Source organism: Dermacentor albipictus, chromosome 6 (genome assembly GCF_038994185.2).
Source record: "Dermacentor albipictus isolate Rhodes 1998 colony chromosome 6, USDA_Dalb.pri_finalv2, whole genome shotgun sequence".
In the NCBI taxonomy this organism is placed as follows: domain Eukaryota; kingdom Metazoa; phylum Arthropoda; class Arachnida; order Ixodida; family Ixodidae; genus Dermacentor; species Dermacentor albipictus.
In genome coordinates, this window is record NC_091826.1 from 134,259,981 (window position 1) to 134,285,535 (window position 25,555).

The following is a 25,555-nucleotide window of genomic DNA, read 5'->3' on the forward strand; positions in this document are numbered from 1 at the left end:
CATGAATACAATTATACTAGACTTTTGCACACCTACAGTAAAGTGTACGATGCTAGATGTATTTATTCAGGGATCTGTTTAGTGCTCAGCGTAGTATCTTTAGATGTGTATTTAGATGCACCATCAGCAACTTGCGACTCTACGACTGAATTTTCATCTATAATTCAGGTTAAGGTCTTTCCTTGCTAGCTCGGTAATGTTTATTAAAATTATAGGATTGCAAAATGGTTAATATAAATTGTGGAAAAGGCTGCTTACCAATCAGTTGTGTGCCTATCGAGCGCTCGGCCACTTAAAAAAAAAATGTGGGTCATGCGCTGAGAACACTAGCACAGGAAGTTTTTTTCTTTTTTTTTCGTAATTCATTATGTACGAGTCCTGGCCTTCGGGAACAGTACACATTTCTCTATAATACGTCAAAAGTAGAAGCTTGCGATAAATAATGCAATAAGGATGCCTGAACAGGAAGTGCACATATGTCCTTGTTTGCTTTCTGGGTGCTGAAAAGAGGGAATATCAGTAAGGGTCAGCCTGCTTGCTGGAACTGGAATGAAATTACAGTGGCGTAAATTGGGGATTTCATGAATATAGCATGTTGAAGCCAGCTCCTAAGGCAGGTTCCAGTCGCATGAGCGATGAGGTTGCCTCAAATAACACAAACCGGGCCAACAGGGGACGAGCAAGGTTACTAAGATCAGACTTCAGCCGGCGCCTCAAGCTCCAGCTGGGTGCTTTCCTTGTGTCAGAGGCTGCCATGTGTTCCCCCGCGGTTGATCGATTCGAGCCTACCTAACCTGTTAGCCTTGCATTGTAGTGCATCTTGACGAGTGGCGCGTCAGGCTCTGCAAGTTACTGTGGCCTAGCAGTGCCGGAGGCAGCCAACAGGCATCTTGGACGACCTGCTGCTATTTCGGAGAGCATTGTTCGCCGAATTATACAGATTAAATTTACGCATGCCAGCGTTAATGCGCTCCTTATACAGTCGCAGGTTTGTTCAAATTTTCTTCAAAATTTCAAATGACAGTAAACTGCTTTAACGAACAGAGAAAATTACGTCAGCTCCAGTAATGAAATTTTGTTATTTTTCATGCTCGGAATACATGAATACAGCGCGTTCATGACTACAGGAAGCGAGGGTGACATATTGATTCTACTAGCCACACAGTGATGCGATGTTTCCTGTGAGAACATATACAGCATCCGAAAGTGCTTGTCATTACCACAGAAGGATAATGCGCATGTCGCCATTCAGTGAAAAAGTACCTAGGTCACACGCGGAAACACCAGGAAGTCAAATCTGAAGTGACTACAGCTAAGATGTATACATGAATTTATGCTTTCTACAACGCTACAGACGTTCGAGTACATGTAAGACTTTCGTGGTGTGAACGGGCTGTACAGTATACTCAATATCTGAGATGAATTGCGCGAAATGATTGTGCATCTAACACTCAGAAATACCAACAACCCAAAAGATTACATATTCAGATGTCAGTGTGTAACCTGGCGAGGTGAACATGGAACATTTTTCTTGGTTGCTGTGTTATAGAAGAGGCTGGCAAGGGACGACACATTTATGACCATGAAGCACAAACATATAATCATGGTCTAATAAGACTAAGTGGCGGCTACAACGGGCGAAATGACAACACTTCGATCTACGGAGTGCGCACAGCACTTAGATGCACCCACGGGCTCATCTTGATAGGCTTCATCTAAGAACAAAACACAGATACTTACACACGCATGCGTTAGCTGATGCATTACGCTTACCCGTAGAGCGGTTACGGTTGCGCAGGTCTTCTGGTCTCAGCAGTTATAAGAGACAACTGTTTTCATAGATAAATAAACATATATTTCGCGTGGCCATGGGTCTGACGAAGGCCAACCGCTCATTCACGAGCCTTTTTGTTTGGTACTTGCGTGAACAGAGAAGGGAATTCTTCTCCAGGTGTCCGTGAAGCGCCTCTTTAGGGGAGCCTAGCAGTGAAGTTCTTAAACGCTAAACTCTGTACACGAAAGGATATATGCTCAGCATCTGTGATGAAAAAATTTAAATCGTCAGCGTCTCCTGAGAGAAGAGCGGAAAGAGCCAGGTCGCAAAATGCCTGTACCGGCACCAACGTGTAACGTGCGCATTCTGCGAATGTTATCAAATTAATACCATTGTTGCGGGATCGATCTTCGAACTTTGTTCGTGGAAAAAGGGACCAATCTGTACTTACCGCACCTGATACATAATTGCAATGTGTGTTAGCTAAGGCGGTCACGAAAAATGCTGCGTTTAAGTAAAACAGTGACTACAGTCGAGCACTCTCCATGTTGATATAAACACCGAAATTAAGACGGTTACGAGCCATGATCAAATGTTTGAGCGTCTTAATGAGTACGGAGTACAAATGCAAAACGGCCACGTGCAGAGGCAGTGCTCTCCGCCGGCGCGCGTCAACGCCGCCGGTGTCGACAGCAAAGCGTTCGTCATGCTTGAAGGATGCCACCGGAATGTTCGTGCCGCGCTCAGACGTCGGTCGATGTGATGCTCCTCTCTCGGTGCTTGCGAGCTCGGATCTCGGTCGCGATGTCCACGTCCGGGCGGAACAGCTCCTTGCAGCGCTGTGGGAAAGCCCGCCTTCAGTGCCCAACCCACCGGAAATTACGTATTCGCGCGATACAAGGTGTTGGGTTAAGCACAAACAGCTGAAAAAGGTCACTTTTCTCTTTCTGCGGCATACCATTCATGCTGTAACTATCCACGAGCTATACAGCCGAAGCAATTACCTAATGAGAATACTCTCAGTTTTTGAATACAAATTTGCCACAAGCCATGTGATCACTATTAAGATGGTGCACTGGCTGGCTGCCTGTATACCGGGCGATTTTGTATCCGACAGCGGAGTAACGAAAAATGTCCCTTTGATACCATCGTAGAGCTCAATGAGAATTGCATTGACGTCGCTGCTAAACAGTATCTTCCTGTAACGTTTAAAACTGCCCCGGTAACGTTCTTATACACCTCGATTAACATCACTTCGCTGGCAACGAATAATTGCGTTGGGAAAATTTGTCTGGAATGCGTTCACGAACACAATACATGTTATTGTTTTGTTGCAATACGTTTTTATATCAAACAATCTGACGAGAGTGGTGAGCGCCTCGAGAACAGTGCAGAGAATAATAACCAATATCACGAGATATATCAATAAAAGCTGTGCGATCTTGGTCCTCGTAAGGATCGTGCGGAAAGGTGGGTACAAATTGGGGCATATATATCTACAGTGCAGCCATTGGGGCCCTTTTTGCGACTGGTGTGTTGTCATACCTACGTCAATTTCAGTCGCCAAAGGGGGCGAGAAATTCCCTCAAATCTGTATGCATAGATACTGAGACGTGGCAAACGAGGAATACCGACCGTGCGCAGGTCCCCTGGTGTGACGATGAACTTGTATACAGCGTATCCAGGGATGCAGAGCATGGTGGAGAGGGCAAGGATCCAGCCAACGAGTTGGCCCCACCAGGGGTACACGTAGTCGATGTACTTCAACGGCCGATACTGCACCAGGCTGAACACGAACACTCCCTGCATTTGCAATTCATTAAAATTTGGGCAGCTCCTTCACTCATTTCGAATAGATAATTTCGCACGGTAACAAAACTGACAGGTTAGCACAGCCGAAGAAAATGAGCATAAACACGTGAGGCGGGTCAACCTAAGGGCATAACCCATGGCGCACGGCATGGCGTTGCTCAGGACCAATGGCACCAAATACCAACCCAGCTGCTATCGTCACATACACAGTCTGTGCTGTTTCTTATATGCCTATATATAATACACTGGACTGCCTCCCAAACACATTCTCACGCCCGAGGACGCCGAAAAAAAATAAAGCAACATGCTAGAGCAGCACGCCTGCATTATAGGCCAGAAATGGTGGCTTAAGTTCAAGAGCAGCAGCTGAAAGGAAATTACAATGGCCGATAAAAGCGCAAAGCCTCAATGCGCCACGGAGAACTGTATTAGGAACGTATTTTCAACAAAAGTGGTACGTCTAAACGACAAACTTTACAGACAAAGTGACACACACGGAATTATCTCCAGGTAATACTGAGTATGTTTCTTAGTACTCGTTTCATCGTTTTTTTCGTACGTACTTTCGTGCTCCGTTCTGAAAAGGAATAGAGGATCGCTTCCTGCCTAATGCTCAGGCAGTGCCTACTCGACTTGCCTGAGAGCAGAGATTCATTTGCATCTAACAAAGCTTTTTTGCGTGTCAGTATAACGCTACAGAACCCTTTCGACACGTATGCAACATTGCTCTGCCAACTCTTCCTTGCTGAGGATCCGTTTTAGCGGAATTCTATTCCTTCCAGTGCACGCCGCCGCAATCTGTGACGAGCAAGTTAAGGGGAAGCGGAGCAATCGCAGACGCCGGTGCCACCCTCCTTATCCAATTATCTGCTTTCATTGCGTGGTGCGGCTCCATCTAAACCCTATACACATGAGTGGGCTCCTCACTTCTTGTTCGCCAATTGGATAAGAGAAACTGCTCAATGTAGGCAATGTTATTGGTTTTTAAAGCAAACAAAAGTGACCTCCTATAAAGGAGGAGAGCGTTTGAGTGGGCTGTTCAGACAACGCTGAGGGTGACCACCCTATGCTTGCGTCGGTGTACGCGTAAATCTTACATCAGGAGAGTGGAATAACAGCAGACTGAAATAAAATGATAGAGAGCGAGAACCCTTTAATGAAAGGCAGTGTTTTTATCCGGCGTATAAACATCGCTGGCAAGCTACTTTGCGTGAGGAAGGCAATGGGGAAGAGGAAGACAAAATGAGAGAGGTGGAAACAAAAAAAATAAGCAGGAAAAAATGGCTGCTGAGTTCTCTGACTCATGGGCAATGGCGTGCAATGGTAGAGTCCTTCAGTCTATGCAGCGTTCTACAAATGAGGTAGCGAACTTCGCCGTCTGAAAGGTGCACGAGGGTGACAGAGTAGAACTAAAGTTTGTTGGGTTGACCAATGTTTTTTTAGTATGTAAATAAAATGTTCATCGCACGCCTCTGTTGCGTGAGGCAGGCTAAAGGGCCTGAGCGACCGTCAAATGATAAAGGTCTCTGTGTAAGTGGATGCACGCAGCGTTCATAGAACGCTCGCTCGTAGGCATACGCTTGACACTCGCATGCTCCACGGTTTCAATTAGGCCACAGTTGTTGAAATGTGGACTTGTCTCAGTGACTGTTTCAGTGGTTCGAAGTATTTTTCTTCAGTTTCAGTTTATTATTCGTTCATAACAATTTGTTACAAGAAATGGTATACACACAAGGGTCCCAAAGTCAGAGACTGCACCGGGACCCTTGTATTAGAAGTTATATGAAAAAATAAGGAAGAAAACAGAGCAGAGAAACAAATTATGAAATAATCGATAAACCTTTGTTCTTGGTATGCCAAATTCCAGTTGACGACATGAATCATGAAAAGACGGCTTTTAATACACTATATGGGCTCTTTCAGTTTAAGGTGATGCCATTCAGGCTATGCAATGCTCCCGCCACATTCAAACGAATAATGGACGCCCTTCTTCACGGCTTAAAGTGTTCAATCTGCTTGTGCTACCTCGATGATGTCATTTTCTTTTCGCCGACTTTTCACACAAACCTCAAGCGACTCTCGACAATTCTTTCAGTGTTCCGCAAGGCAAGACGTCAGCTGAAAAAGAAGAAATGTCACTTCGGCCGCCGGCAACTGACTGTGCTCGGACACCTCGTCGACTCTTCCGGTGTTCGTTCTAATCCTGATAAAGTTCGCGCTGTCAAGGATTTTCCTGTACCCACTTGCGCAACCGACGTCCGAAGGTTTGTAGGCCTCTGATTCTACTTCCGCAGATTCTTGAGAAATGTTGCTGACATCGCGAGCCCTCTGATTGAGCTTCTTAAGAAAGGCGCAAATTTTGTCTGGGGTGCCGACGAAGCTAGTACATTCCCCTAGCTTACGACGTGACTACGTCACCACCGATTCTTGGTCACTTTCACTTGTCCGCCCCTACGGAGGTTCGCACCGACGCCAGCGGCCATGGTATCGGTGCTGTTTTGGCACAACGACGGCACGGTTGCGAAACGTGTGAGTGCGTACGCTAGCCGACTTCTGTCACCAGCCGAACGCAATTACTCGATCACCGAACATGAATGCCTGGGCAGTAGGTAAATTTCGCCCCTACCTCTATGGACGGCCTCTCATGGTTATCGCCGATCACCACGCACTATGCTGGCTTTCGGCTTTAAAAGATCCAGCTGGACGTCTCCGTCGGTGGGCTCTACGGCTCCAAGAGTACTTTTACACAGTGGTGTATAAGACAAGCCGACTTCATGATGACGCTGATTGCTTGTCACGTCCTTCAGGAGACCCACCAGGCAAGCCTGGGACCGACGATTCAACTCGTCTCACCACGATCTCACCTCACGCTTTCTGCGTTTGGTGAGATTGCCAATGAGTAACGACGCGACCCTTATCGGAGATACATCATTGTCAGCCTGACGGACCTGACAAGTTTGCCCTCTTCGCGTATGTTTCTGTTGCAAGATGGCATATTGTAGCGTTATAGCATGCACCCTGATGGCCCTGAACTGCTACTGGTCGTTCCGAAGCATATGCGTGAGACTGCTCGCAAAGTTGCATGATGTCCGAACTGCTGGCCGTCTGGGAGTCTCAAAGACATATGACCGTGTTTGGCGTCGTTTTTTTTTGGACCGGCAATCCCCGTTTCGTTTGCCGTTACGTAGCCTTTTGTAAACACATTGTTAGCACCCCAAAAAACCAGCATTCCCACCAGCTGGCCATCTTCAGTTCATTGCAATACCACCTGAGCCATTCTCTCGGGTTAGTCTTGATCTCCTTGGCCGTTTTCCTCTATCGCTTAGTGGAAACAAGTGGATAGAAGTTTCTATAGACCAGACCACCCGTTCCGCGATCACGCGGGCTCTCCCTCGCGGTTGTGCAACCGACGTCACTGACTTCCTCCTCGAGGTAGGGATACTTCACCACGGTGCTCCCCGACAACTCCCTAGCGACCGGGCCGCTACTTTTTTTGACAGGTTGTCCAGCACATCTTGCACAGCTCTGCTACGAAGCACAAGTTTACAGCGGTGTATCAACCCACGCCAACGGCCTCACAGAGCGACTCAATAGGACTATCACAGAAATGCTCCCTATGTACGTCTCTACCAACCACCGTGACTGGGATGGCGCTCTGCTGTTCGTCGCATTCGGTTACAATACACCCCACCATATTCTGCTGGTTTCTCTAAATTTCTTTCTATTGTATGCACGAGACCCCACACAGCCGTTTGACACGATCCTCGCAGCGGCTCTCTATATGTCAGAATATACCCGAGATGCCGTATCTAGAGCTACCGAGGCACGTGAGATTGCACGCCTGCATCTGACCACATCCCAAGAAACAACGGCGCATATATGATGCTCGTCACCGCGATTCCCACTATAACTCTGGTGACACCGTGCTTCTTTTGAAACCAGCACGGTGAGTTGGATTTTGTGAGAAGCTGAGTTCGCCCAACTCAGGCCCATACCGTGTCTTGCGGCAAGTCACAGACGTGACCTACGAGTTGCAACCTCTCGATACCTCCACACCGCGATCATGCTCTGATATAGTTCACGTCGCTCGACTGAAGCCATATCACTCAAAGCTACCAAGGGCCGGGACAATGCGTACGCTACCGAGGGTCATGCTACGAAGTGCTGTAGTAGCGAACGATGATGACTGCCGAGTGACTGCCGAAGACGACGATCGCCGATAGTCGTACACAGGTAGTCCATCTTGTATGCCTGTCTTCTACCCGTTGTACATGTATTCTATATATATTGTCAAGCGTCTTTCTCCCCGTAACAATATCTAGAGGCGAAGGCGAAAGTGATCACCGAGGAAAGGCCGGAGGCAGTGATTTCTGTGGCGGAATAATCGGAGAAAGGTGAAGGATTTGCACAGCTTGGCGTCAGCCTGATTTCCTGTGGGTTAGGTGGACGCGGTACTAGAAGTGCTTCTTCCCTTGCAAGACATGCCGAAGTTTGGCACGCATTGTTTCTTTGGAAGCGATGACATCCAGCGGTAGACATCCTGCTTCCACTACTGCTCCCGAGGTTGAAGAGCTCTCCGGGAGGCCCAGACAGATCCGCAGGAAGTTGTTCCGCGCGGCTTCCAGAGTCCTCTTGCTTGCTCGTGATAATCTCTGAAGCGCCGGTAGGCATTATGCCTTAAAATAGACTGTTTTTAAAGTAGTAACGATGAGTGGCAGTTTCAGCCCCATCGTGCTCCCGCCATGAATCGCACGTCGTTTTTTTTTTACCTCACGTGACCAAGAGAGATTTCTGCCTACCTCAATTTCAAGGAATAGCTGAGACCGTACATAAGGCAGTGCTCGTCCACCGAGTAAGAGGGGATATTTAGTCATTTTCGTTCTCGTAACAGCCACGGCTGTACTTTTTTCTGGCGAGTGGTGAAGTCCTCGGGGAGCCAAATACATGGAGAGGTTCAGTAACGCTTTTTGAAGTAGTTGTTTGGTGATATAAGGCGACCTTGATGCACCCCAGATGCAGATATTATCGGCATAGATTGTGATGTGTACTCCACGCGGCAGGTTCCTTGTTATGTGCATCAGGGTGAGATTGAATAGGAGTGGGCTGAGCACAGCACCCTGGGGTACGCCTTTGTCCACTGCGTAATACTGTGTAGGACCACTCGGACTACTCATAAATATTTTCCGCTCTGTTAAATAGCTTTCCATACAGATTGGAATAGATTTACGGTATAGGGCCCCTGGTATGCCAAAGGAAAACTTTTTGAGATAACTACGAACGATTCAGCCTAGCCACTTGACTTTATTATTAAAGTGCGAATAAGAAGACAATTTCTTTAAAAGAGCGTGTATTTTTCAGAAAGCTGACAACACCTTACATACTACTGTTTAAAAGCATACCGCTAATAGGAAGGGAAACTCACTGCTTTGACACTGACGCACGCTTCCAAATTAATCAATCTGCCTGTGCCGGTGTTGTGCACTAGAGCCAGTAAATGTGTTCAAGGCCTAACTACAGTTGGGGGTTTGGTTCCCCAACGGCCAAGCGGCATTCTTATTTGCATCCATAGAGCCTCGTGAATTGGCAGAATTGCCATAAAGTGTACTATATATCGAAATAAACACACATTCACGACACGGGGCATTAGCTTTCCGAATCAACACGAGCTGACGAGGAAAAAAGAAGCATTTGATTCACGTTATACATCGCCGTATTAAGTATGGTTTAAGGCGTGCTGGTATACTATATCCTCGCAGAAATTATAGTGAAGAGCAAGTAGCGGTGCCACTTACAAAGCAGACGCATGGTGTCAGGAAGACCCAGCAGAACTTCCACCACCTGCACGGTCGGTAGCCGATCATGTCTTCGAGGTTCTTGTAGTACCGCTCAGCACCTGCAAAATTGTTGATGGCATGGCAGAAGTCGTAAATATAAATCTAGCCATTCGTCTCAGAGCTGGGGCTCACTAAGCAGGCTAGTGTAAAAACAGTACGCAGGTATTTTTTTTCCCGCTGAACTTCGGGACACGTAGAATGTTAACAATTTCTTTCCATTAGCTGGGTTCAATTGTATATGCAGCGCACGAATCCTATCAAAATAATGAACTGGCAGAGAATGAATGAGCGCTCGCTATCGGATGTCCCAAACTACATCAAGAATTGAACTCAGCTTCTTCCCGCAGGTCCCTGTACGACGGCAGCTTAATGAGCCTTTCTGGCGTCGTGCACATCCCGGCAGCTCGCCCAAGCTTCCCTCTCTCGAAATAATGTCTCCTTACAGTGCATTGAACTTCCCTTTCGACACCGCTTTGTTTTATAAACGCCGCCACCATTTGGTGGCACAGGAGTAATAAAATTGAGTCATATACAAATATCCGCTCTTTGAAGTTCTGCATTAAAAAACGGAACTTGATGCAGTGGCCCAAAAAAGAACTAACATTTTATGACGTTTTGACTTCCCCTATGTAAGCCACGTTTAAAAAAAAAGAAGATGTCGCAGTTTCGCCCGAGAGCCGAATCATTATTTTCAATAGCAAATTAGTAGACAGCTATACAAAGTAATGATACTAGCTTTATCAGGCGCATAAACCCATAAACATTCGCTCACTAACTAACTTAACAAGCATGTTGTCAAAAGCCGACAGGAAAACATAAACACATCTCACTCGATGAGCGTGGACAGTCGGTGTCAAGATGCTGGCGTGAGGAAGAGCCGCAGAATCAGCGAGCGAATTGACCTTCATGCTGCCTCTCGCTGCAACGCGATTTAAACGGCCAGAACACCGCGCACACGATGTCCTGGGCCTTCGGCGCACCTATAAACTGCAGTGAATGAAGAACGCTTTCAAGACAGGGCCCGGGTGGCCGCGCTCAGCCATACCATACGCAGCCACCGCGAGAGTAGAACCGTCTCCCCTCCCCCCCATACCGATTGCCTTGCGCGCGGTGGAAGATAGCGCACTTCCTTCGCGTATTTCTCCCTGGAGCGCCCGAGATCAAACTCGAATCACCTTCTCAAGCTGTTCCTCGCACCTGCTGCATACGGTGAGCGGCCACGGTGTTATCGCACTTCGAATTTATACAGACTATGACGGGAGGCAGGGAAGGACCCTTGCAAATTGACCCTTGCAACGTTTAAGACCCCAACCCTGTTGAGTGAGGCTAGCTTAGCAGGAATCTTTCAGGAACTATGAGACATTGTTTGGGATATCATAGGCCATAGTGAGATTAGAACTGGTGAGGCTTATACATTGCTGAATACCGGACTTGTTCTCTGCTATACAGGTCATGTGATAGATAAGAAGCAATACAGGGTGCGATTTCTAATCCATCAGGACATAGCCGGCAACATTGACGAATTCTAGAGCAATAATGGGTGCGTAGCTATAGTCGTAATCACACTTAATAACGGGTATAAAATAAAGGTAGCACGAGCCTACGCTCCAGCATTCAGTCACGATGATGAGAAAGTAGACCAGTTTTTGAAGATGTTGAATTAGCGATGAGAAAAGTGCAAACTCAGTATACTGTAGTAATGGGCGACTTAAATACGAAGGTGTGGAAAAACAAGGCTGTTGAACAAGCAATGGCAAATACGGCATCGGTTCTAGGAACGCTACAGGAGAGATGCTGGTAGAATTTGAAGAAAGCAATAAGCTTAGAATAATGAACACATTTTTCAGGAAGCGTTGCAACAAAAAGTGGACCTGGACAAGCCCTAATGGTGAAACAGAAATGAAATTGGCCTTATGCTTTCTACTGATGCCAGCTTAGTGCAGAATGTTAATTCTCATTCTTAATGATATTTCTGCGGGTATTTCATCGCGCATGCGTTTATTTGCCGAACATTGTGTTTTATATCGGCAGATTAGGGACGCAAGTGATGGCGTTTCATTGCAGGACCATTCGGATCGTATTACAACGTGTTGCCAGAAGTGGCAAATGACGCCGAATCCAAAAAAGTGTGTGCACATGCGTGTTTCCAAAAAAAGAAACAAATTGAAACATCATACAGCCTGAATATGTATGTGATTACTACTGAACCGACATGCCAATATTTTGGTGTTGTTTTATCGGATGATTGCTCATGGAATGCCAATATTGATTATGTTGCTGGTAAAGCAGCAAGGGCTCTTAACTTTATCCAACGGAACCTAAGATGGGTACCCCAGAATTTAAAGAACACAGCTACCTCACCTGTATTAGGCCTATTTTAGAGTACGCATGCCCTGTATGGGACCCGATGCCGGCTAGGTCTATAGATAAAGTTGAAAAAAATTCAGGATAGAGCTGCACGCCTTTTTTAGGGCGGTGCAAGCGGACAGACAGCTGTACCACAACGAAAACGGAATTGGGTTGGGAATCGCTTTCTTTGCGCAGAAAAAAACTGCGGTTGAAGTTTTTTTTGTATTTTCTTGGTAACACTGGAATTGCTTGTAATAACTACTTTTATTTATTTATTTATTCAAAATACCTTACAGGCCCGAAGAATGGGCATTGGGTAAGGGGGGAAAAATTGACACAGTATAACGAACAAACAATTATACAAAATTAAACAATTATACAATGCTTTGTTAATAAAAACACAACGAAGAGTCAAATTTACACCAAGTTAATAATACTAAGATAAAAAGAAAAAAAAAGCATACAAGAAGCGACAGAGACAAGCTTTTTTTATTTTTTTAAGTAAGAAACGAATGTTTATGTCCTGACGGAATTTTTCTTTCTTAGCTTCAGTTACCAGGATATCGGGAAGGTCGTTCCACAAGCGGATGACACGTGGAAGCGCAGATGAGTTAAAAGCGTCTGTTTTGCCGTAGATGCGCGTGAAAGAAAGATGATTCTGCAATCTTCGTCAGGTGAATGGAGAAACTTGCAGAGCTATTGGTGATGGCCTCGGTCCGTGAACATACTTGTGAAACAGCAATAGAAGCGCTACATCACGACGAGTGGTCAAAGAATAAAGTGATAGATTGTTTGTAATTTGCGTTATACTTTAGTTCCAGTTGTAATTTTGTGAAATAAATCTAGCGGCTCTATTCTGAACTGATTCTAGCATAGTGGTTAAATAAATGCAATGAGGGGACCATACTGAAGAAGCAAATTCAAGTTTAGGGCGAACAAATGTAAGGTAGGCTAATTTGCGGATATTTGTCGGCGTCTTACGGAGGTTCCGGCGTAATTATCCCAAGTATCGGGAGGCATTTCCGCAGATATTGTTTATATGTGTAGTCCAGGAAAGGTTTGTTGTCAGGGTTACGCCTAGGTATTTGAAAGAAGTAACTACAGACACAGGATTGTTAATAATAGAGTATGGAAAGCTGGAAAGGAAATGTTTGCGAGTGAAAGACATTACTTTACATTTATTTGGATTAAGCGACATTAGCCAGGTCCTACACCAACTGCTAATAAGGTCAAGATCATTTTGAATTTTTACGCGGTCATCAGTACTAGCAATTTCTCGGTAAACTATACAATCGTCATCAAAGATCCGCACATGAGAAGAAATGTTATTCGGTAAGTCATTATTACATATAAGGAAAAGTAGTGGACCGAGGACACTACCCTGTGACACACCAGAAGACACGTAAAAGAGCGGGGAGGAAAAATTATTAACCGCGGTGAACTGCTGCCGATTGGTAAGAAAGTTCCGAATCCAAGATAGCGTTAGTGAATCTAAGGACAACGAAGACAGTTTAGAAATTAGTCGGCAGTGAGCTACGCAATCAAAGGCTTTCGAAAAATCTAAAAACATGCAGTCAGTTTGCAGGTTTTTGTCCAGATTAAAATGTAATTCAGTCGTGAACTCAAATAGTTGCGCGTCGCACGATAAACCCTTCCTAAATCCATGCTGGTTTGTGAAGAAAAAGTTATTATTATCTAAATGATTGTAAATATGGGAGGTGATTATATGCTCTAGCATCTTACAGCAGATGAAAGTAAGTGAAATGGGCCTGTAGTTTAGTAGTGAATTTCTATTGCCAGATTTAAAGATGGGAATGACCTTCGCGATTTTCCTGTCTTGGGTAAGCATTCCTGTCGATAGCGATTGTCGGTATATATGAGATAATATTTTACTCGAGACGGATATCGTGTTTTTTAGTATTTTTGAGTTTATATCGTCAATGCCTGGTGATGTGGACACTTTCAGATTATTTAAAATGGATGCGATGCCGTCGACAGTAATGTCGATGGGCTGTAAGAAATGGTAGTCAAGATCAGCTACCTCAGGCACGTTTGAGTCGTCTTCTATGGTGTATACTGATGAAAAGAATGAATTGAACGCGTTTGGACAGTCATAATCTGGAATGGGAATGTGGTCGTTATCATGCAAAATGATGTTGCCGTCCTGTCGCTCCCGACACACTGATTCCCAAAACTTTTTTGTGCTAGTTGTGAGCAGGGATGGCAAATCGTGCGAAAAGTACTTATCTCGGGCAGCGCGTACTCTGGAGCAGTAGCTTTTCAAGAAGTCGGTGTATTTTTTTCAAGATATTGGAGTGGACGCGCGTTTTGCGGACGCGTACAATTGTTTCTTTTTATTTCTCAGTTGGCTAAGTGACTTAGTGAACCACGGATTGCGTTTATCATTTGTTATTTTAATTAACGGAACATGTTGACTAACCAGTGTTATTAGCTTGTTTTTGAACAAATCCCAGTTATCTTGAACTGTTCGGTTACTGAAACAAGGAAGTAATACACTAACAAGAAATGTTTCACGTTCAGCGTTAATAACACTGTAATTTCCTCTGTTATGGTAACGAATTATCTTAGCTGTGGTATCAGAAAAACGGGACGGTACTTTAAGGTTTAATTGCATTCATTTATGGTCACTGAAACCATCTAAATATGTTATTTTTCTTGGAGTGGCTAAGGTGATGCAAATGCTTGCCGGATTTCTTGGCGGACAACTTCAGTGACGGAAGTAACAGTAAACTTCTTCGGTGTCACAGTTTGGTTCGCAGTCTCCTCGCGCACAACATCTTATAAGTCGGCGCAGCGAGGTCTCGTCTGTCACTGTCAGTACTGCGACTGCAGGCGCATTGTTAGTAAGGCGTTCGTATTGCCGGCAACGCTGCTGCAGAGCGCGCTCGATTGCTGTGGCTTACCTGATGAATTATTCCGCTGTTGTAGGCGGGTTGCGCTCGAGACGAGCGAATAAAGGTTCTTTGACGCCGCGCATGAGATGGCTCAGCTTCTTCGAACCAGGCATGTTGGGATCCGCGCGTCAAAACAAACGAGACATGTCCTCGGCAAACATCGAAACACTTTCGTTGGGCTTCTAAATGCGCAACTCGAGAAGGCGCTGTGCATTATATCGGCGACCAGTGCTTCCGAAGGTATGAAGTAGCCGACGGCAAATTTCGTCCCACATTGTCAAGTGTGCCTCGTGGTTTTGGAACCACATCCATGAGCGAAGTACACATTGGAAAGGCTCTGGTCTGGACACAATTGATAGACCTTAGCTACGCGTTCGTACTGGTCCAGCCAGTCTTCGGCGTCTTCGTACGCGTCACCGTGGAAGTTTGTGGGGACAAGAGCGTGTTGAACAGTAACATGTGCTGGACTTGCAAGCGCCATTTCCTGAGTCTGTGAGGTCGCTGACAAAGTTCCTTGCAAGTGACCATTCCGGCACAGACCTTGCAGGCGACGGCTTTCGCGGTGCACAGGTGTCTGGACGCGTGGATGATGTCTCGAAGGGCTGGATGCAGGGCTACTCACAGGCGTCGTTCCTATCATTAGGCGACGATGCTATACCCAGCACTTCCACTCACCAGTGTCACGGCTCATTTGAGACAAGAGCGGAGAGCGGTATTTAATCGAGACAAATATGATGATGAAGCGTCAATGAATGGCACAAACCCACTATGGGGGATTGGCCATGAATCGGGTGGTAATGTGATCGAATAAATAAAAGAAATCGGCTGATAAAGAAATAACACAAAAAAGGTAAATAAATATATAATCCAAGATGAAAAAAAAAACTGTGAATACATGAGTAAAAGTAGTGCTCAATACTATAGTAAGCTTTGTGTTCATAGGAATACTAAAAAAGAAAGAGAATGAATAAGCATACACTTAAACTTCAGTAAGGTAAATTTTGAATAATAATACTAGTAAGATTTAAACTGTGCATTTCTGCTTTTACTTCTGAATTTCCTAAACTGAAATAGAAGTAAATCAATTGCGGAAGCTAAGAACTATTAACAAGGTATTCTTTTTCTGCCATATAAGAAATTATAAATGGCTAGTGTGACAGGCGCATATCAGGCTTCTTCGCTAGCACCTCGATTGCACACACGAGGTCATCGTCTTGGTCGTCAGCGTGGTTGGGCACAGAGGTTATCGTGGCAATATATATATATATATATATATATATATATATATATATATATATATATATATTGTTACGTCCAAGCGCGTCAAAGGGACGCGGGGATCAAGAAGAGAGGGGAAGAGGAGAACGAAGACTGTGCAGCGGCCATTCCTGTTGTTCGTAGCCTGCCGTTCCTGCTCTCGCACGCTTAAATAAACCCCTTTTCCCCGTGCTTGTAACAAATTGGTGGACGGTGCGGGGTACACCTCGTAACCACGGAGCCTACGCTGCTACAACTTCGCCGAAGCCGTCGACTTGCCGGACTTCCGCCACCATCGCCTGACATGACTGAATACGCCTGCCAGATTCCCGAAGGTTCTGACGTGGCTTCAAGGCCAGCACCTGGCGTTCCGTGGCAATACTACCGGGTGCCACTCACTTTCGGAGGAAAAGCCGGAGAAGATGTCGACGAGTGGCTCACAAACTACCGAAGGGTGAGCCGATCTAACGGTTGGAACTCGACCGCACAGTTGTCAAATGTTGTGTTTTCTCTTACCGACACAGCACTCGTCTGGTATGAGAATCATGAAGACACGCTCACTTCGTGGGAGCTTTTCGTAGAGGAGCTCAGAGCGTGTTTTGGAGACTCCAGCGCAAAAAAGAAACGCGCCGAGCAGACGCTTTCGCAAAGAGCTCAGATTCCCGGCGAGACCTGTACGACTTATATCGAAGAAGTGCTGAAACTGTGCAAAATAGTGAACTCTCAAATGTCGGAAGAGGACAAAGTTGGACATTTGTTGAAAGGGATAGCCGAAGACGTCTACAATTTTTTGATCGGCAAAGAAAGCTTGGATTCCGTGTCTGACGTCATTCGCCACTGCAGGACCTTTGAGACGCTGAAGATGCGACGGATAATACCGAAGTTTGGTCGCCTGGCTAATGTCACGACGGTGGCAAGTGTAGACCCGAGTTCGTGTGTTGACCTTCCATCAACAATACGGCAGATTGTTCGCGAAGAGTTGCTCCATCGGGAAGAAATGTATCGTAGCACACCCGGCATCGCTGGTGCGTACTTACCACACGAGATGCGAAACACAGCCGTTTCGACCGCATGGCAACCCACGGTTCACTCAGCGACCGTCGAGTATAGGTCTACCCCCCAAACGAGAGGGACCCTAAGCTATCAAGATCATGACAACGACCAACGCCCTCGCCGCACGCATGCCTCCGGGCGGCAGATGCCTAGCCACGATGAATGGGACCCACCTGCTGGCTATGCAGTCGACAGCAACATGCGTGACTACGTGCAGGAACATCGAAATTTGCGGCATCTGCCAGTGTGTTTCCAATGCGGTGTCGTGGGCCACATAGCGAGATTTTGCAATCGTCGCCCTACAACGTGGAATCGTCGATCGGGGCCTTCAGCAAGGACCACACCTCCTACGAGGACAACTCAACAGCCATACACCACCTCTTGGTCAGCTGGCGTCCCTCCTGGCAACGATTACTGGCAGAGAAGCTTCCGGAGCCGCTCGCCGGCATCTGACAGGAGTTTGACGCCACCGCCAACTTCTCGTGCACCGCGTTTGCGTCAATCTCCATCGCCAGTGCGCCGCTCAGCCTCGCCTTCACAACCGGAAAACTAGCTAGCGCGGCCGATGGGGGTGAGGTCGCTCGACACGTGCTATCGACAGAAATGCCCCCTGCAGTTGCTATGATTAAGAACAAAGTGCATGTACTAGTTGATGGTGTTGCTACAATGGCTTTAGTGGATACCGGGGCAACTGTATCCGTAATGAGTCTCGGTTTTAAAGGTCGGTTGGGCCGCAAAGTTGTATTTCCGTGGGACCAGGCTGCAACGTTTTGTGGAGTGAGCGGCGAGTCGTTGCGCCCTGTTTGTGTGTGCACTGCTGAAGTGTCCCTGGCTGGTGGAGTTTTCACGACGGAGTTTGTAGTTATTCCTCGATCGACGCACGAAGTGATTTTGGGCATCGACTTTTTGCGGCAGTGTGGTGCGACCGTTGATTGTCGCACGGGGGAAGTTTGCGTCGATGGTCATGTTTCGTCCGGGCTCTTAGAGGAGACTTGCAGTCAAGGTGAACTTTGTGTGTGTGCAGATACTGTTGTGCCTGCGTCCAGTTCGGTGTGCGTGCCGGTTGTATGTCGCGGTGAAGTTCGAGACAGTTTCGATGCCTCCGTAGAGCCAATGCATCTAAATTGTGTGAAGAAGAACGTTTTTGTCCCTCATTGTGTGGTATCCATCGGCAACGGGCGTGCTGGCTTGTGGACGGCCAACTGCTCGGCAGAACCCGTCCTGCTTCCAGACGGCTTGAAACTCGCCTACTTTACAGAATACACGTCTTCGTCCGTAGCCGTACTAACAGACTCGCCGTGTGAACCTGCTGACCATCGCCAAGTCTCAGACAAAAAAAAAATTACCGACGATTACGTTACTTCCTAATGCGAAATTTGAGCGCAGCAAATAAGCTGTTTCACCTTTTCGATAGATTGAGGCAAAGAAATCGAGCAACACATGTATGCGCTATCACAGAATTTTTTTTTTATTTTTCACACGTATTCCTTTAACAAAGACTCCACTAACAGTTCTTGACAGTCATGAAGGAAGCTTTGTGGTCGGAGAAATAGACTGATATATGTTTGACTTGGTACACCAATGCTTGATTCTCAAAGACGAGATCTATACAAGTGCCTCGCGAGGTTGTCACAGCCGTGGGACGCGTTACGAGCGAGAGGAACGGGATGTTCTCCTGGCATAAGTGTTAGGAAATTGCTGTTTGTCTTTATGTCAACATTAAAGTCCCCCACTACTAACATCGGTGTGGATCGATGGACGGTTAATGCGAGTTGCAGGAAGTGCACGACGTCTTTCGTGAGTGCGGTAGCGGACTCACGAAAGCGGTATCAGTCGGTCGCTGCTAGCGCTGGGGGGATGAAAGGGGGGCGGAGCTGGTTATGAGGCCGACGATAACGCCGACGACGACGCGAAACCCAGGAACGGACGCCAAAGAGCCATTTGTGTAGCCAGCCCTCCTCCACAGTCTCTCCTCCTCCCTTCCATCATCCTCCCTCGCCCGGAGAGCCGACAGCGCGCATGCGCGGCGGCGGAGCAGATTCGTCGGCGAGCTACGACGCGAAACCCAGGAACGGACGCCAAAGAGCCATTTGTGTAGCCAGCCCTCCTCCACAGTCTCTCCTCCTCCCTTCCATCATCCTCCCTCGCCCGGAGAGCCGACAGCGCGCATGCGCGGCGGCGGAGCAGATTCGTCGGCGAGCTACGACGCGAAACCCAGGAACGGACGCCAAAGAGCCATTTGTGTAGCCAGCCCTCCTCCCTTCCATCATCCTCCCTCGCCCGGAGAGCCGACAGCGCGCATGCGCGGCGGCGGAGCAGATTCGTCGGCGAGCTACGACGCGAAACCCAGGAACGGACGCCAAAGAGCCATTTGTGTAGCCAGCCCTCCTCCCTTCCATCATCCTCCCTCGCCCGGAGAGCCGACAGCGCGCATGCGCGGCGGCGGAGCAGATTCGTCGGCGAGCTACGACGCGAAACCCAGGAACGGACGCCAAAGAGCCATTTGTGTAGCCAGCCCTCCTCCACAGTCTCTCCTCCTCCCTTCCATCATCCTCCCTCGCCCGGAGAGCCGACAGCGCGCATGCGCGGCGGCGGAGCAGCAGATTCGTCGGCGAGCTGGTTACGAGGCCGACGACAACGCCGACAACGCCGACGACGACGACGACGACGACGACGCGAAACCCAGGAACGGACGCCAAAGAGCTGCGCTCTAAAAGCTTCTGTCTATGATAAACAAGTCGCTCAGCACAAGGGAGCGCCATACCTTGGTGGATACGCTTTCTAAGCATCTGTCAGTTTTTGACTTTGCGCAGCCGGACAAAGCGTTCTCGATTCCCGAGTCACGAACGCGCCATACCATAGATACGGGATCTGCGCGCCCAATCAGGCAAAAGCCTTATCGCGTGTCGCCTAACGAGCGCAAGATAATCGGGGAACAAGTAAGTGACATGATGAAAAATGGGATAATACAAGAGTCCTCGAGTCCTTGGGCAGCTCCGGTCATACTCGTCAGAAAGAAAGACGGTAACTGGAGATTTTGCGTCGATTATCGAAGATTAAACGCCGTGACTAAAAAGGATGTCTACCCGCTGCCCCGGATTGATGATGCAATTGATTGCCTTCATTCGGCCTCTTATTTTTCTTCAGTGGACCTGCGCTCAGGATATTGGCAAATCCCGATACACCCGACAGACAGAGAGAAAACAGCCTTCATAACCCCGGATGGATTATTCGAATTCAATGTGATGCCATTTGGGTTGTGCAACGCTCCAGCAACCTTTGAAAGGTTCATGGACACCATTCTGCGTGGGTTAAAATGGAACATCTGTATGTGCTATCTTGACGACGTAGTTATATTCGGGCGCACATTCAATGAGCACAATACGCGCCTGAATATTGTCCTCGACTGCATCAAAAACGCCGGCCTGGTTTTGAACTCCAAGAAATGTAAATTTGGTGACCGTCAAACCCTTGTGCTGGGTCATCTTGTTGACAAAGACGGTATCCGGCCTGATCCCCTCAAGACGGCAGCTGTCGAAGCATTCAGTGCACCGCAGTCAGTGAAGCAACTTCGTAGTTTTCTGGGACTTTGTTCTTACTTTCGCCGATTTATTCCTGGTTTTGCTGACGTCGCTTATCCTCTGACAAATCTGCTACATAAAGACGCACGGTTTGAGTGGACACCCGAGTGCGATTCTGCATTTCGTCAGCTGAAGTTCCTGTTAACCTCCCGACCTATCCTTCGCCACTTCAATCCTACTGCGCCGACAGAAATCCACACAGATGCTAGTGGCTTTGGTCTGGGTGCCGTATTGGTCCAATGCTATGACGACCGTCAGCACGTGATTGCTTATGCAAGCCGCTCATTAAGCAAACCTGAACGGAATTACACGGTGACAGAGCAAGAATGCCTCGCTGTAATCTTTGCGGTTCAGCGATTTCGCTCGTACTTGTACGGACGCCCATTCCAAGTCGTCACAGACCACCATTCCCTGTGCTGGCTCGTGAACCTTCGTGACCCTTGTGGTCGCCTTGCGCGCTGGGCTTTGAGGTTGCAGGAATATAACTTCACTGTTGCCTACAAGAGTGGCCGAAAACATGCTGACGCAGACTGCCTTTCCCGTACGCCGCTTACTACGACGGACTGCGACGCAGACGATTTTGATCATCTCATCGCTTCTGTGACATCCGCTTTTCCAGAAATCGATGCGTTCAAAGCAGAACAACGGACAGACACCAAATTGGAGCCACTCCTCACTTCTGCCCGTTCAAGTGCAACAAGCAGCTACTGTCTACGTGACGGGCTCCTGTACAAAAGGAACTACTCAAGCACGGGTGCACGCTTCCTTTTAGTGGTGCCGGAGTGTCTCCGGCCAGCAATCCTTCAGGCTATGCACGATGACCCTACCTCCGGTCACTTAGGCACTGTGCGCACCCTTTATCGCATTCAAGAACGCTTTTACTGGCCCCGGATGCGACATTCGGTTGAGTTGTATGTCGCCAGCTGCATACAGTGCCAACGTCGGAAACGCCCAACCACTGCCCCATCTGGTCTCCTTCAACCTGTGCCGCCTCCCAGCTCACCCTTTCGGCAAGTTGGAATTGATCTGTTAGGACCTTTTCCAAAGTCATCTAAGGGGAACCGCTGGATAATTGTCTGCGCCGACTATTTCACGCGCTATTGCGAGACGGCGGCTATACCATCAGCCACCGCCACCGAAGTATCGCTCTTCTTACTTCACGCTATTGTTCTGCGACATGGACCGCCTGGTGTTATTATAAGCGACCGGGGACGTCAATTCACGGCAGATATAGTGGAAGAGCTTGTGCGTTTGTGTAACTCGCACCTCAGGCACTCGACGCCATATCATCCGCAAACGAACGGCCTCACTGAGCGCACTAATCGAACGATCACAAATATGCTTTCCATGTATGTTGCGTCCGATCACAAGAATTGGGATGAAGTTCTACCGTTTATTACTTACGCATACAACACCGCCAAGCACGAGACAACCGGCTACAGCCCCTTCTTCCTTCTATATGCTCGGCCACCCCGGTATACGCTCGACACTGTCCCCCCTTTTTACCACCACGACAATCCTACGGTCGCCGATACGCTGTGCCTCGCTGAAGAGGCTCGGAGACTTGCGCGTCTTCGGACTTTGGCATCACAAGAAAACTCCAAAGGCCGCTACGACGCACGACATCGGTCCGTTACATATAACCCTGGTGATCTCGTTTGGCTTTGGACACCCACAAGGAAGCGCGGTTTGTGTCAAAAGCTGCTGGCAAACTACGATGGACCGTATGTTGTCATCGACAAAGTCAGCGAAGTGAACTATACTCTCGCGCGCCTCACGAACACTGGTAGACGTTCTGCTAGGACACAAGTCGCGCATGTCGCACGGTTGAAATCATGCACGCCACGACAAGCTTGTTGACTCGCCCAGGGGGCTTTGTCTGCGAGGGGAGGTATATGTTACGTCCAAGCGCGTCAAAGGGACGCGGGGATCAAGAAGAGAGGGGAAGAGGAGAACGAAGACTGTGCAGCGGCCATTCCTGTTGTTCGTAGCCTGCCGTTCCTGCTCTCGCACGCTTAAATAAACCCCTTTTCCCCGTGCTTGTAACAATATATATATATATATATATATATATATATATATATATATATATATATATATATATATATATATATATATATATATTGTGACGAAGAAGATCGGCAGGCTGAAAAGCCCCGTTGCCATCGCGTGGCGCGTACCCAGTTCGTTCGCCGGCTGCGCCCTACCTCCTGGTGCTGAGTTTGTCGCTGCTGCTCTACGAGCCGAATAAACGCCCTTTACAATTGGTGGAGGTGCGGGGTACAACCAGAATTCTGGAACTTCGTAATCGGACACTGCAGCCCGTCTTCATAATGCCGGAAGAAGGACCACCACAACCACAACCCGCTGCCCCGATGACTACCGTGGTCTGCTCCGGCCCGTTGCGGCAACGCGACCCACCCATATTCAGTGGTACAGAAGACCATGATGTCGAAGACTGGCTCGCTGACTACGACCGGGTGAGCATCCACAACTACTGGGACGACACCAAAAAACTTAATTACGTGTCGTTTTACTTGAGCGGTGTCGCCAGCGTGTGGCACCGCAACCACGACGTGATGTGACGGCGTGGACGGCCTTCAAGACTAACTTGACAGAGGTATTCGGGCGCCCCGCAGTTTGCAAGATTCGCGCCGAGCAACGTTTGCGTGGCCGTGCGCAACAGTGCGGGGAGACATTTTCGAGCTATATAGAAGATGTTGTCGACCACTGCAACTGCGTTGACGTCGCAATGGCTGATGCCGAGAAGGTCCGCCATATCTTAAAAGGCATTGAAGACGACGCCTTCTAGATGCTGTTGGCAAAAAATCCCTCGATAGTCTCTGAACTCGTCAGTCTGTGTCAAAGCTTCGATGAACTGCGCAAACAACGCATGGCCACCCGCCAATCTACACCTCAGGCCACTTCAATGTCGAGCTTGGCTGCTGCCCCGGATAACACTTCGCTGCTGCTACAGATCAAGGAGTTCGTCCGTGAAGAGGTGGCTCGTCAGCTTTCCTTGATGCCATTTGCACACGGCCAGCCGAGTACTCCGTTGGCGCCCGCTCTCCAATCTATCATCAAGGAGCAGGTAGCCGACCACATTTCGCCTTCTCTTCAACAGGCTCCGACGGCCGCTCCCCTGACGTACACCGAAGTCGCGATGAGGCCTGCGCCACAGACCTACGGCCCCCTTCGCCCACCTTTGCGCCCACCCGTATCACCTCCAGTCCGTCCACTGGCGAACTATGCACGACCACAAGACCATTGGCGCACGGAAGACAACCGTCCAATTTGTTTTTATTGTGGCCGTGCTGGACACGTGGCACGTCACTGTCGCCTGCTTACACCGGACGTCCCGAACAATGTGCGTCCGTATGCACCACGTTTCCAACAACGCCGCAACTATTCGGACGCCTTTGAACCTCCTTCTGCCGTCGACACCGCATTCTCCGCCGCTGGCCGTTCACCTTCTCCTCGCTGCCGCCCGCTTTCCCCCATGCACCGGCGGCGGAGCCCTTTCCGCCAGGAAAACTAAATATCGGGTGGCACGTACCCAGTTCGTTCGCTGCTGCGCCCTACCTGCTGGTGCTGAGTTTGTCGCTGCTGCTCTACGAGCCGAATAAACCCCCTTTACAATATATATATATATATATATATATATATATATATATAGATAGATATGTGAACGAGAAGAGGGTTAACCGAGGGGCCCGATTTTTATTAGCCATATCATAATGAGCCGACCAACACTGACATGAACGAACAAACCCAGTCAAAAACACGAAGGACAAGAGGAGAGGTTCACACCACAATGACTGTCGTTCACACCAGTCGTAGTGGTGTGAACCTCTCCTGTTGTCCTTTGTGTTTTTGGCTGGTTTTTTTCGTTCAAGTATGTACCAACTGGCCCAGATTTCAACCCTTCTGCAACACTGACACCAAGGACAACATAAGGGGACTTACTTGTGCTTATTAAACGACATAAAGAAACGCTAAATTAATCGAAATTAAAGTGGATGCAAAAACAACTTGCCGCAGGTGGGAACCGAACCTACAACCTTTGCATTTCGCGTGCGATGCTCTAGCAATTGATTTTTTCATCCACTTTAATTACCAATAATTTATCGTTTCTGTATTTCGTGTATTAAGCACAAGTAATTTCCCCATTGTTGTCCTTGGAGTCAGTGTTGGTTGGCTTCTTATGACATGGCTATATATATATATATATATATATATATATATATATATATATATATATATATATATATATATATATATATATATATATATATATATGGGTCATTCCATCTCAAGTGTACTCGGTGTTTTATCGACCATCTGCGATTCTGCTGAAAAAAATCATACTGTTTTACCTCAAAGTGCGAAGTAATTATTCAAGCGATTTTTCTTGAAAAAAAAATTTCTAATGGCCTGAGGACGCTTTGAAGATTGCGCACACAAGTGAAACTGTGCCAGGTAGAAAAATTTCTACAAAGTTATTGCTTTGACCTGTTACTGCGAATATTTTTTGAAATAGTCGCCAGACGGTGCTCTTTCGTGACTATTGTCATTTATTACTTTTTGTTTTAATTTACATAATTTTTAGCCGTAAGGAAAAGTCGACAATTGCCCCTTTTTAAATATTTTTTATAAAAGAAAGTAACGTTTCCACGAGGAATATATTGACAATAGAGGCTTGGTATGTGTGTATACTAGATGATAAAAATATTCGTATAAGAAATAAAGCCTAAGCTTTTGCTTATTGTCATGGCAAATATGAAAAAAATTACGTTCTGACTCAATTTGTGGCTTCATTTTCGCAATGTAGCGTTCCAAGTAAAAATATGGCATAGTCGGCATCGGATAGTATGCTTTGCTGTCTATCTATGTACAAAGATTCAAAAGATTAAATTTTGTTATATGCGAGAAAAAAATTTTTGAACTGCACAATCACAAGGTTGCGCGGAGCATCTCTTT

At 47.4% G+C, this 25,555-nt stretch overlaps 1 protein-coding gene across 3 annotated transcripts in view; it reads right to left on the reverse strand.

The window, feature by feature from the left end:
• Positions 1 to 1,060: 1,060 nt before the first annotated feature.
• The window catches only part of Gat (GABA transporter), a 552,429-nt gene continuing 527,934 nt past the window's right edge, over positions 1,061 to 25,555 (reverse strand). For all 3 annotated transcript variants that reach the window (XM_070541350.1, XM_065432204.1, XM_065432206.1), the window contains 3 exons: positions 9,379 to 9,479; positions 3,410 to 3,577; positions 1,061 to 2,613 (listed from right to left, as the gene is read on the reverse strand). In XM_070541350.1, the coding sequence (XP_070397451.1) occupies positions 2,518 to 2,613; positions 3,410 to 3,577; positions 9,379 to 9,479 (365 nt within the window). In that variant the 3' untranslated portion in view covers positions 1,061 to 2,517. The remainder of the gene's footprint in view (positions 2,614 to 3,409; positions 3,578 to 9,378; positions 9,480 to 25,555) is intronic.